The sequence below is a fragment of the Indicator indicator genome, chromosome 10 (genome assembly GCF_027791375.1).
Source record: "Indicator indicator isolate 239-I01 chromosome 10, UM_Iind_1.1, whole genome shotgun sequence".
Classification (NCBI taxonomy): domain Eukaryota; kingdom Metazoa; phylum Chordata; class Aves; order Piciformes; family Indicatoridae; genus Indicator; species Indicator indicator.
Window position 1 is genome coordinate 3,148,675 of NC_072019.1, and position 14,442 is coordinate 3,163,116.

General features: G+C 38.9%; 1 protein-coding gene across 1 annotated transcript in view; it reads right to left on the minus strand.

Moving 5' to 3' along the window:
- Nucleotides 1-3,086: 3,086 nt before the first annotated feature.
- The window catches only part of DENND1B (DENN domain containing 1B), a 161,506-nt gene continuing 150,150 nt past the window's right edge, over nucleotides 3,087-14,442 (minus strand). The window contains exons 21-23 of the mRNA XM_054384311.1: nucleotides 6,394-6,473; nucleotides 4,867-5,083; nucleotides 3,087-3,638 (exon numbers count right to left, since the gene is read on the minus strand). Coding sequence (XP_054240286.1) covers nucleotides 3,087-3,638; nucleotides 4,867-5,083; nucleotides 6,394-6,473 — 849 coding nt within the window. The remainder of the gene's footprint in view (nucleotides 3,639-4,866; nucleotides 5,084-6,393; nucleotides 6,474-14,442) is intronic.

The following is a 14,442-nucleotide window of genomic DNA, read 5'->3' on the forward strand; positions in this document are numbered from 1 at the left end:
TCCTGAGGACTCCCAGGCTCTGCTTCACCAACCTCCACTGGAACAACCCAGAAACACCTTTCTTCTTGTACTGCCCTTACTTTTTGCCTCCCAAACCAGATGAGTGATACAGCTCATTTCAGGCAGACACCTTTGTAAAACAAACTTGAAGATATTAAATTCAAGCCTAAGTCTGACTTTTCTCCTCAGAAATCTGTTCCTGCATGTAAGTAACACATCACAAAGCTTAATCGAATAACCTGGTATCTCCCTTAAAACTGGAGAAATAGAAAGAGTTTTTCTGAGATCCTGAAAAAAGAGAGATGACCACAGGAGCTTGGACTGAGCAGAATTCAGTTCTCACCAGCAGCTGGTGATGAATGTTGATGTTTTTTCACAGACATTAGAAGGATTTCCACAAATAAAAAGCATACAAGTACAAAACTTGTAGAAAGTACTGGACCTGGACAATTTCTCTTAATATAGAGCCCAATGTGGTAATAAAAACACTGCATAAACAACTTTATATTATCACAAGGACAGAGGAGAACAGTGTTAAACCAGAAATATCAGTTTGGATTCTTATCTATTTGGTAACTGGGTAATTCTGTTTGAGTTAAGGCACAAAAATTAGCCTTTTGAAAAGATTACTGAATAATAAGTGGAAAAGATACAGTGATATTACCGAGTTAAAAATGTACCTAGAGTGAAATTCAACATAGACACACACACACAAAAAAAAAAAAAGAGTATTTTTTTGAACCCATACAAGGTTCAGAACAAACAAACAAGCAAAGATAATATTTAATGACTGTAAACACTCTATGGGCTTTATAAATAGTAAGGAAACAATGTGATATAAGCAGAGTAACTATTATTTTCATTGAAATAATCTGAGTTGAATTTTACCTTCCATCTTTTAGTTCACCTGTTTCATTTCTTTTCATCCTGCACTTTTATTCAAGGAAAACAGTGAATCATTACTACAATGCCTCCATTCTCAAAGATTCCAGTATCAAACTTGCAATTTTATGATCCTTATAATAACTATAAGAATGTTAGCAGCCTCACATGACTTTCATATTTCTTTCACAAAGGTGACAATAGCTCAATCTATGTGACAACAGGATTTCAGTGCCTAACTGTCATGCAAAGCCAGGAAGAGTTTTCTATCAGAGAGGCATTTTTGAAAACCAATTTCTGGCAGCATTCCTGGGCTTACATGTTTGATGGTTTTGAAAGTGATGGTGACCATAATGTGCCTTTTTTTGATCTATTTTTCTCCTTAAAACATTAATACTGTTTATTATCTTTAATAAATAAAGAAAACAAAACATCACCTGGGATGGAACCATGGACAGAAACGCCACGTCAGATGCAGACGAAAAAGAAAATAAAGGTGAATTTTTAAATTCTTGTCCAAAATTATGCAACTCATGAATGAAAATGAGTGAGAAATGTTACAAGCAGAAAAACCTTTGTGTTGCCTGTCTTTTCTTAGCCACGCTCTTAGGACACACATTGCCTTTGGGTAATGATTAGTTCCAGGAAAGGAGAAGAATGGCCTCTACTGAGTAATTAACACCACCTCTAAACAAGCATCCATGTACTTGCTCTGCAGCTATCCCATCTAAACACTCAGGCCTATACTGAGATTAAAACTAACCATTCATGCCAAAGAGAAAGAAAGGAAAAAAGGTTTCTGACATGGATTTTGAAGAGCAGGAGAGCATTCTTCTCCGGCAGCCATTTTATACCCATGTGTTAGTTTTGTCAGCTGTTCTGCTGAAATTTACTTCATGCATTTCCTGTCCTGAGCTATTGTGGAGGACAATGGTAAAATGGAGAGGTGGAAAAAGTCAAGAGGAGGAAAACTGAAAAGTAACAAAGAAAGGGAAGAGCTGCTCCATACAGCAGCAGGAATCTTCGGACTTTAAATATCCAAATTTTTCTCAGGAATGTTGCCAGAAGGCAGCCAAGTGCTTGTTCTAAATACAATATAAATCAAGTCCACTTACTCTCCCTCACTGAATTTAATTAAGTTTTGGTTGTTCAGGTTGGCTAAAAGGTGAGTTGGATATATGCAGCCTCAACTTGAATCTGTAATTTTAATTTTCTAGTGTTTCAAGTAATTTTCAGTTATAATTCTTCAATAATTTAATTCATTGTGACTTCTAACCAACAGTAATTCAATCTACCCTCAAAAAAGAAAATAGTTCAGAGGAGGCACAAATTAGTTTTCAAACATGTAGAAAATAAAAAAAAAATAGAAATCTATCAGTTCCACTTACACTTTCCTTTCTAAAACTTGTCAGGTGGAATAGTCTACTTAGGGAAATCAGATAATGTGTCTTTAAAGTGTCTTAGTTGTAAACAAAAGTTAATCAATGTCACATTGTAATTCAGCACTTCATGTCCTTTACAGAAGAGAGAAAAGCATGTGCTACCTTTTTGAAACCTGGAAGACAGGGCCACAGTTTTAGTTTGGAGTAAATTCCAAGTTACACTCACAAGTTCTTTAATCTGAAAAAAAAAAGTTCCCTTTCCTCCCTGCTTTGCTGAAGCAAATTCTCACCATTGAAAATCATTATTGCTGTTTTGTACATGTGTATGTAAGATAGTTAAACCTCTTCTCAAAAGATTAAGGCAATTATTATTCATCACAAATATTAACATTTGTACATTTCAGGCAAATCAGATTGCTTGGTTCATTTCATGCCTACTGGGATTAATATAGTACCTTCAAAACCTGGTTACCTGTTAGGTGATACCTTTCCTGCTGCTCAGAGGAAGTAAATGCTAGGAAGCACCATACACCCGCTGCATTTTTAACACAAAGACTAACTAGTACCTGATTTAAGAGTGCATTCATAAATCTAGTTCTATTTTGTGGACCTAACTGCAGCCAACAAATGAACTGAGTAAACATAGAAGGGGGTGTCCCAATGGTAGAAGATGCATACTCAGCTGAAGAGAATTGGTTTTATAATCAAAGACCTCTGATTCCTTTTTTCATCTTTTGGTTATCATGTTACACGGAGCTATATGGAGTCCTGAGTAGTCTCTCCCTCTAACTTCTGATGGGAGTCAAGTTTCTCATTGTTTTCTTACGTTTTCTTTCCACTGGTACTGCTGGATAAGCTATCCTTTGAAATATTTAAACCATAGTGAAAAGCAGAACTCAGTTTACATAATGACACCACTTCTTGAAGAAGCCCACCCTCTTCCAGAGTTTCATTGCCTTCCTTTCCATCTTTCTCCCAAGGGACCAGAATGGATGGATGTTGAGCAAGACCTGCTGGGAGCTGATTTTCTGAGGTACTGCTTAGTGTTTCATTCTGTTTTGCATACTTGGAGGAAGAATAGCCTGCTTTGAAACTTTCTAGAGAAGCAAACGGGGCACTTGACCGTTCTGGAGATGGCGACGTCATACTCCTGGTGTCCTTCTTGTCAGTAATAAAGGTGTTGTCACTCCTTTCTTCTTCCAGCCTTGAGAGAGACTCTCTATGGCCACCAGAAGAAACCTGCTTCCTTGGTGACGGAGGGAGCTGCTTCCCGTGGAGGATACTGTCATCCTGCCCGAGGTGCCACTCTGCTTGATCACTAGCACTGCTGCAGAGCAGGGTAAGGTTGCTCTCACTAGGTGCATTTGACTTGTTCTAGGAAGGAAGAACATGTTTTTAAAGTCACCAGAAGCATCTCTACACTGGCACTTTTGAAACAAAAATACTGTCATGGATTTTGTGTGTTCCTAGATCATGGATCCCTTTCAGGGTTCAGTGTTACAAACCAAAAACCCCAAGTCCAATGTCAGACCAAGTGTTTTCACACCAGAATGTTCTGTCTCTTATCCTAAGGATCACCTTTGTGAACAGGAAGGATTTCTGTCTCCCCTGTCCATTCAATCTTTGCCCAAGCAGCTTAGACAGTGAACAAAGGCACGCTTTGCTGGTTTGTACCTATAAAATGAAAAGGAGCTGACTAAAATTAAAACCAGATGGTATTTCCTCCTTGCTTCAGTAATTGATTATACCAACTTGCAATATTAAAGTTTTTTGGCCAAAGAAACAAAAATGGGCATTTTATTAATGTGACCCCTGTGTGACACTCTTAAGAGAAAATTTTACAAGCTTTTAAATATTTGCATCAGAATGTGCTGTTCCAGTAAGGAATCTTCTACTTTAAGATCCCTTTCAGCAAAAATAAATGTTGGACAGCTGATACGAGGTGGAGTTCAAAAGCACTATTGTTTTGGGGTTTTTTTGGCTAACATCACAGCAGTGACTTGGTGAGGGTTTTAAAATTGTAGGCAAGCAGTTTGTTTACACTACAGGACCTGCACAACTGTACCTAAAAACAAAACAAGAAGCCCTCTTAGAAAGCTCTCCAGCATTAATTCTATCAGTGTTTCAGGTGCTATTATCACGTGGATCCCATAACTTAAGATGGAAACATCACCATATCACTATGACTAGTTTAAGGATGCAAGGTCAAAATGGAAATAAATACCTTCTAAACTGCAATAAAAAAAAAAACACAACTAAAAACAGCTCTGAGAATACCAGGTTGCACAGACAAATATAGCATTATCTGATTAAGAAAGTTATTACATTATTGACAGCTCTGAATTTGGTTACTGTTTCAAGGGGAAAATGAGGTTCCAGATGACTTGGTAAACTGGACAAAAGTGTAACCAATCTCTTGTCTGGTCAAAAACCATCAGGCAGTGGCCAGCAAGGGTGTACTTTTATGCAGTTCTAGCAAAACACACTAATCATTCTAAGGTTGCTGCTGCCATATTTGAGGTGCATGTCACTGGTTCTGCAAGTGCAGGATTCCACTGTAAAGGGATTGGAATTGCTTTTCAAATGAAAGCAGAAAACTAACCGCAGTCTTGTAATCAATGTCATCCATTGACCTAAAGAAATCCAGGCTCTTTGCTCCTGAGAGCTTTCCTTGATCTGAACTATGTGTGCTCAGCGTGTCCAAAATCTCCCCAAGCAAGTCCATTTCTCCTTGATGTTGAGGAGGTATCCCAGTTTCACCAGAATCATCACTGTCATAAAAGTAAGCAGAAGCTTCTTCACCGTCTTCTGATGATAACCTGTAAACAAAAAACTTTTCCATCAGCTAGGAACATAAAAGACTTTTTTAAACACAGTCACTCCTGGAAGGAAGTAGGAGAATGCATTCTAAATCTTCTAAACAGGAACATGAACCTGGAATTTCTTTCTACTCAAGAATTTTCCTGAACAGAGACGTATGATATCTATGGAGATGCAGGTACCCTTGCCTGGTTTTCCTGTCTCCTGGCTCTTCCCCAACCACTGTAACACCTTAATATTACTTCCCTAATCTTCCCTCCAAATATTCCAGTTTCTCCAAAACTGGTTCCTTTTTTCCCTTATCTGTACCTTATATCTAGGTAAGTGTTGCTACAGCTTTCCAGCTGACTAGCCACACACTTTGTTTCAGTGACAAGACTCCCATACTGCAACTCTTCTTGTGCCATATGGCAGTTTTACTGGAGTACTGCCTATCTCCTAGGAAAACTGGTGCTTGTGTCTCTTTTTTTCTCTTTTATTCACTGCAATACACTTACTACTGACCCACATACTGCTGCAGTCTTTCCCTATCACTGCCTACCCAGAATGCCATTTACAAAGGGTAATTCCACAGCTCCCTGTTTAAATGATACCATTTGAACGCTTCAGTAGCTCCCTCTTCCCTACTGCATGATGGCTTAGGCTGCTTGACTTTGCTTTAAAGGCCCTTCACAGTTTATATATCCATATGTTTATTACCAAAAATAGTCTCCTGACCTCAACCAGAGAATGCATCAATGCAACTTAAGCCTAAACTTCTGATTTTCTTCTAACTCACACACAGGATTACCTTGATATACAACTCACAAGGCAATATTGCTCTTTCAGACCCTTCAGAAAACTTTCCATTGTTATGACCACAACACAAGACTTAAAGAATAGATCACAGAATCATAGAATTGGTCAGGGTTGGAAGGGACCACAAGGATCATCCAGTTCCAACCCCCCTGCCATGGGCAGGGACACCTCACACTACATCAGGCTGGACAGAGCCTCATCCAGCCTGGCCTTAAACACCTCCAGGGATGGGGCCTCAACCATCATTGCCATTATTTTGCTGCTGCTTTGCGTTATGAGTTGGTGAATACTCATGATTATTGTCAAGCTCTTCTAGGCACTATAAACAATGGAAAAATATAACAGCTTGCCCCTCTTTCTAAAAACACATTTAATGTTTAACTACTTGACATGATCTAGATGGAGAATCAAGCTAGCAGCCTGGACATGTATCACTTGATCTGAGCTTTGCTCGAGAACACTAGTTACCCTTTCTCCAAAACATACACACAAAACCAAACAGGCTTCTTACTTGCTTGTTCTCTCCATTTCATCATCATCCTCCTTATCCAAGGCACAATCTTGGTTACTGAGATGTTGGTTGAAACGAGTCTGGAGAACAGAAAATCAACATTTTTCTAATTAATCATTACTTATTTGGAGACTGTTACTTTACTCATTAAGACTTCCAGAGCACTTGCCAAGGAAAACTATGTATCAGTCAAGCCTTCAAAGATTGCTCTAAGAGGATGAGGATGTGTAGTCCTCAGGCATCATCAACTAAAGAGCATAAGAACTACTTTTCTTCACGGCCTGTGAAGGGCTGTATTATTTATGCAAAACCTTGATTAGCAGAAGACTGGCAACTGGAGGAAAAGCAAGTCTAACAGCTACCCTTTCTTGAAGGCATATCACAAAAAAGCACTGTGCTTTACTAGTTTCTGACAGAAATGGTTGGCAAGTACTGGCCGATGTGATCTACTAAGCATGAAGAAAAAGGGATTTTTGAAGTAGCAAATGCAAGGAAGTCAGGAGTCTCTTTATAGAGCTGTACTTATGTTATAGTGCTAAACAGAACTGCAGGGTAAATAGTATGCTAGTAGTATGCTAATAGTATAGCTCAAACCCCTTGCACTTAGAATGCCTTTGTGCAGGATAATTTACTGTAAATTACAGTTAACTCTATGCTAGTCTATACTCAGAGCATCCCATGGGGAGCCTGTGTAGAGTAGGTGGTGTGCTGTAAATTCACACACTACCCAAACTGAGTACTCACTAACCTGTTATATCACATTATTATTTAGCAAACAGAACCAGGCTGAAGATTTCTACAGTACTTTAAAAAAAGTCTTTATCATGACCAGAACATTTAAGTCAAGAATTTTTAGTGACTTGTGTAATGACTGTCTTAAGGTCTGTGCATCTCTTATTTGGCATCAAACACCTGCAAAGATTACCTATGCTGGCAATCATCAGCTGGAGAGATTCTAAACCTTGGGAAAATGGCCATAATTTACAGACATATGTGTAGAATTTGTGCAAAGGGAAAACAGGTTAGCTAACTTTAAATAAAATCATATGTAAATAAAAAAAGAAGTCCTACTGCCCACATCTTGTTGTGCAGTTCATCAAATGCCTAAACCTATAAGAAAACCCTGATAAGGGAAGAAATACAGTCTTAATTTCAGACTACAAGGAGCTTGGAAATCTTGTATTGTGAGGATTTCAGTACATCACCTATTACAGATGTTGCCAATGTTCTACCTGTACCAGGATACTCTCTGTAACTCCTCCCCCCATCCTCCTTTGTTGTCAAGAACGTTTCTATGTTCACTTTTTATGGACTGACACATTTTTCTTGTTCAGCAATTAAAGCAGAAAGTTCTGATATCACTTTTTCCCCAGTTCTTCATCCACAAAAACAAAACATGATTGTTAATGCATTACACCAAGTAGCAGTTGGTAGAAGATAAAAGAATTATTACACAACTAAAAACTATGAAAGAATCCAAATTAAGCTTCATACTGAGCAAAAGTTATCAGATGGAATGCAAAGAAAACAATTACTGATATTTCTAACTCTTCATCAGTTTTGTGGGATCTTTGTGCCATTCCCATCAGTGTTGTTCATCAATCATATCACTCTTTGCAACTGAAGGGAGGTTAATCACTGTCTTCATTGATATTTTTAAGTGGCTACCTTACTGATTACTGCTACAACTACACCTACTGTTTTCAGTTTTATTTCTCTTCACTGGGACAACTAAAATACTTTGTTCCTGTAACACTTGTAATCCACTACCTCCCCCAGGAAAATCCTGATGTGGCACTCATTGTAATTTAAAGCCCTAACCCTGAACTGACTTGCAAGGCAAAACCCTGCCTGTGTCTCACTTTATGGGAATTTGCATCAGAATTAGATGCTGCCATCATATTCACTTCTACTGACATACAGCCAATATTTTGCAGGAAAGAAGGTTCTCTAAAAATGTTGAAAAATTGTAGAAAACAAAACCAAAACCAGCTCCTGTTTAGCTGTAGATGGATTAACTTGTCAAGGGAATGAATTCCCACAAGATAGCTCTTGCTGACTTGTTGAAATAATAAAAATGTTTCCAAGAGCATAGGTAGCAAATCTTCAAAAATTCAGGAAAAAAGAAGAACAACAACAACACAACCAACAACAAAATGAAAAAAAAAAGGAAAAAAAGATGAAACAGAAAGTTGTGCCTTTGAGAAATGAGATGAATACGATTAATTAGAATTAGCAAAAACCCACAGGCAGTGGTCCCTCCTCAGAACATGTACAAACAGTACCATGAGAGGGTGTTAGTAAAAGCAAGAACATAACAGAGTATCCATTGAGAAACCCAAAACTAAACTAAACCAAAAATGTGTATTTCCTGATAGCCAGACTCTCTCTTCAAGAAACTAGCTTTGTTATCCATTTAAATGTTTAGGGGTACAGCATTATATAAGAAGGCTCACAAGAACTAGACCAAAGAAAATGAGATTTACATACAAAGGAAAAAGAAAAAACCAAAAGGAGAAAGACAGAAAAATATCTGGCTGTAAATAGCAACTTTCTCCAGAGTTTACAGCTCCGTAAGCTAGTCATGTAGACAACAAGCAACACATGTTCCTGAATGGGTGACTTTCCTCTAGGAACTGTAATAAAAACAACTGCAGAGGAGGGGTATATGCAGACTACTTTGCAGAGAAAGAAAGAAACTCTTAATAAATTCCAAAAGGAGAACCATAAATTTTTTTCAGCACTCCACTAGGCAAAGTGACATAGTGCCATGCACCTGCAAAAGCTGTCAAAGTCATTTAAGAAGTCCCCCCCACAACCGATGTACCCTGCTGTTAGCAGTTATTTAAGCTTTTAATTTCTGTCTTTTCTGCATTCTGAAGTGTGTAACCTTTTTTTTTTCCTTAAAAAAGGTATAAAAAAGGACAGACTTCTATTTCCTTCCTGACCAGCATTCTAATAACAAGCAGACCACTTAAATTTATTACAGTAAGAAGTGATATGGTAACACTTCTTTCTTGCTGCACCCGAACTTTATAAAGTCTTAATAGACTGCTGTCATGGCTTTTTCTACACAATAAAGCAACAAATGTCTTTAAAGTACTCAGTTGTTTTGCATCTTCCAATGTATACTATACCAAAATACGAACTTCTGCTATTTCAAATTCTTCTCATCTTCAGGTACACTGCACTGCCAAAACCCATCTCTCCCCCTGCTCGAAATATAAGAGAGTTCAACACACTGAAACACAACAAGCTCACATTCTCCACAAGGCACTACAAAAGCACCAAGCCTGTGTGTAAAGCGAAGCAAAGGAACAACTGCAGCTGGTGTGAAGATCTATCTCCTTTTTGTATGCATCCTCTTTGTTTCCTGGCCCACTTCAAACATCTCATTCTGCAAGTGGTGCCCTACCTGTACAGTTGTGGTCAATGCTGATCACTGAAACCAGGAAAAGAAGGTGCTGACAGCATAAATTCAGGGAGAACCAAACAATGTGAGAACAGGTCCTTAAAATGTTCTCTACTGCTTGCTGGCAACCTCACAAAACATACTACTTTGGTGTAAAAATGCAGACAAAACACATGAATGCTAAAAGATTGAAATGTAAGATAGTTACATTCTTCACTGGGCAGAGAAGTCAATCTGTGAAATGTCAGCTTTTTATTTAATGCTAGACCTTTCAGAAGTACAGCTTTCTGGAATGAGTGATTATTGATTGATACTAAGGCAGGAAGTTTAAACAAGGCTGCTGCTATTAATTGTCCTCAAAGTGAGAAACAAATAAACTCTTGATAAATGGCAGCACAGATGTAATTTTACATTTACTGGCTACTTGATACATCAACACATATAACGTTTCAAGAAAAGAAAAATATCTACTATGGTTTACATCTATGAAGTACTGTTCCTTTTTTCTTAAAAATTTAGGGATTATTTACTCAGTATAAGAAAGCAAAATAAATACAAGTGCCGTGTTATTTACGACTTAGCATTTTATTTTACCTATCCTCCCAACCACAGATGTAATCATGGCTTCATTTTCAACAGGGAGGCAAGAGCTTCTCAAGCAAATTTTGTAGTTAAGCACAACCTGTTGCACTACTTCGCAGTTAAAGACCATGGCCCCAAGCAAGAGATAACAAAACCACAATAAATTATTTCAAAATTACATTCCTCAAGGAATGGCACTGATGAGGAAGAGGGGAAAAAGGAGATTAAAAAGAAGTACAGTTTCTAATCATTCTCTTCACAGATGTGAAGAGATGTGTGTGAAGAATACGTGATGTTAGGGGTTGGAACAGACCTCAACAGAACATCGAGTCCAACTCCCCCCCTGCCAGAGCAGAACCATAGAATCCAGCACAGGTCACACAGGAACACATCCAGATGGGGCTTGAAAGTCTCCAGAGAAGAAGACTCTACAACCTCTTTGGGCAGCCTGTTCCAGTGCTCTGTGACCCTCAGAGCGAAGAAGTTCCTCCTCATGTTGAGTGGGACCTCCTGTGCTGGAGTTTCTATCCATTGCCCCTTGTCCTATGCCAGGGTGCAAGTGAGCAGAGCCTGTCCCCTCCCTCTTGACACACAGCCCTCAGATATTTATAAACATTATTTGAATCCCCTCTCTCAGACTTCTCCAGACGAAAGAGCCCCAAGGCTCTCAGCCTCTCCTCATAGGGGCAGCGCTCCAGTCCCTTCATCATACTGGTAGCCCTCTGCTGGACTCTCTCAAGTAGATCCCTCTCCCTCTTGAACTGGGGAGCCCAAAACTGGATGGAATATTCCAGGTGCAGTCTCACCATGGCAGAGTAGAGGGGGAGGAGAACGTCCCTCAATCTGCTGGACACACTCCTTTTAATGCTTTCTTTTTCTGGGATATGGTACAAACAAGCACAAGAAGTGCTAGGGATACCGATTAGCTATACAGACACCAGGCCAGGGTAGATCCCAGCAATAATTCTGGATTGTTTGTTAGAAATGATCCCTTCAAAAAACTACTTGTGTGCTTTTCCTTGCAGAAAGTAACACAAAGTAATGATGTGTCACAAAACCATAATGCTCTAATATCAGAAAAGTTGTTTCAGACATTGCTTAAATTAGATGTTATCTAAGAAGCTGCATTTGCTTTTTCATTATTTCTTTTTAATTATGTTGACAGCACAGGACTCAGGGATGATTTCAAAATCATTAATGTTGCATCCAAAAAACCTTCATCCTTCCTAGAGTAGAAACTTTCTGTGAACAGATTCACCCATATAGATGATGCATTTGACAGAACACCAAGTGGTTGGAAACATCCATGAGGCAAAACTATCATCGGTTCTGAGATCCTGCTAATTAAAGTGATAGAGAGATACACACACAAAAAAAGTGGGTTCCGAATTTCAGAAAGAAATCATTTTCTGTGACAATAAGGAGCCAGGAAAGCAGGAAATCCACCTCCACCCAAAAAAAAAAAAATATATCTGTTTAGTGACATAGACAACCAAAAATGTGTAGATAAGAGTCTGGGCACAGTACTCTGAAATGCCAAGTAGACTTTAATGCAACAGAGATCTCCATTGACTTCTATAAAATTAAAGAAAACATCAATATCTGTGCTGAGGTAGGATTTATTGGAAGTAAGAATGATAAATGGCAGCCCAGTTTTGGGCTCCCCAGTACAAGAAGGACAGGGATCTACTGAAAAGAGTCCAAAAGAAGGCTATAAGAGTGATGAAGCGACTGGAGCACTGCCCTATGAGGAGAGGCTGAGAGCCTTGGGGCTCTTTCGTCTGGAGAAGAGAAGACAGAGAGGGGATTTAATAAATGTTTATAAATATCTGAGGGCTGGGGGTCAAGAGGGAGGGGACAGGCTCTGCTCACTTGCACCCTGGCATATGACAAGGGGCAATGGATAGAAACTCCAGCACAGGAGGTTCCACCTCAACATAAGGAGGAACTTCTTCACTGTGAGGGTCACAGAGCACGGGAACAGGCTGCCCAGAGAGGTTGTGGAGTCTTCTTTTCTGGAGACTTTCAGCCCCCATGTGGATGCATTCCTGTGCAACCTGTGCTGGATTCTATGGTCCTGCTCTGGCAGGGGAGTTGGACTCGATGATCTCTGGAGGTCGGTTCCAACCCTTAGCATCATGTGATCCTGTAAATCTTTTGAGATATTTACTCATGGATAGCATATTACAATTACTTATGTTCTGAATTGGTTTTGTGGTGAAAAATTAACAAACTCTAAACTTCCTACCTTTTCTGTATGCTATACTCCTGAACACAGATAGTATTTGAGAATTTTTTAACACTGCCTTTGATTTTTAAGGCAGTGATTCTGCAAATGTTGTGGGGATTTTTGGGAAATACTTGTGTTTTTCTCCAGAACAACAAACAAATTCCCAGTTTCTCTGAAGAATCACAGACTGTTATTCCCTCAGGAAACCTGCACCATCTCCTGGCCCATTGAATCAGAGCGAGGCGTCACACTGCCCACAGTCAGGTATCCATACAGCCAGATTTCACTCATTCTTCTCAATGGCACAGAGGCTATTCTTAGCAAAACCAACCATGTACAGCTGACACACTGTGGCACCACGCCACAAATCCTTCTAGCTGCAAAGAGTGCACCATCCGAAGGCAGCCTGGCTTCACTTTAATTTGCAGCACGCAGCATTGTTAGTCGGTTGAAAGAGGACAGGGAGATTTTCAGTGCCATTTACAACAATTAAAGAGAGCAGCTCTTCTACAAAAAAAGTACTCTTCGTGGATATTTCTGTGTGTGTGTGAATAATTTTAAGAACCTAATTCACCAGGCAGAATTTCCAGTAAGTTTGGCATCTAGCAGAGAGATTTCTCAAGTGATTATTTACTGCAAAACTCAAAGAAGAACAGGCAGCCACAAGGTTTATGAGTGCAGAATGAACAGTACAACCCTCCTGCAGAGATTAAGGCAGAGAAAAGGAAAGAGCTCACACTAATAAAAATACTGAAATAATAATGAATAAAGCTTTACAAACTTGTACTGCTTCTCTTTTCTTCAAATGTGTTCACTGACTAAATGAAAATCAGTCACTGCCACTGTTTAGAGGTTATATCTACTGGCTTCTTGGGGAGGTCGTGGTGTATTTATACCTCCATGTTGTAGTGTACATTCCTGAAAAGAAAATTATGCATGATACCTGAAAGCATCTAAATGTTTAAGCTGCACAAACTCCAGATCACGAAGAAATAAAGCAAGAAAGCATTGCTTGATTACTAAGACGTGCTGCACTGCAAAAAGCCAGCAAAGGACACACACATGTGCCTGCACCACTCCGGAATGGTATCAGAGCCACCAGAGGGCACTCTCGTAATCTACAATTTGAATTTTTGCTGCCTAGCTTTTTCATCTTTAATTAGAAGGAAACCTGACTCTCTTGCAGAATGAAGAGATCTTACTGACACACTGAGACAAAAGATTTTTTTTTCTCCAGATTAAAGGAACCTAATGGTATCTACAATATTTTTAAATTATACCCCATTAGCTAAAGAAACAGAATTTACTAATCAACTAAAGCTTACTTTGAAACTATTTTACAGAAACAAAACATAATTGACATTAAAAACTAGCTCTCAGTGCTCATGACATTTGTAAACTGGAATATTTTAGGCAATGAGAGTAGAAGTACCTTCAGCCAGATAACCAATATTATCTGTGAGTGTTAGGCATAGATGTGATCTCAAGCACAATCCAAATACAGATGAATGCCCTTAATCAGAGCTTTTTATGGTTCTGAAATTATTGTGGGGTTGTCTGTGGGATTCTTTTTGTTTTCCTTAGTGTTCAGTCACCTTATACAGAAGGTATATATTCAGCACTGTGTTATCACAAACATTTTGTCTCCTCTTTTAGGTTCTCAGGAAAAAAAAAAGCCTGCAGAATAGCCTACTCTCACCACCTTTTTCAGGTTAGTAGGGTAATCAGTTACTGGAAGCCCTTTGTAGCTAATGATTATGTCATTTATTTTCCTGGCCATTGTAGGGATACTGATAAATGGGACACTCCTGAAGGTAAGGTTACT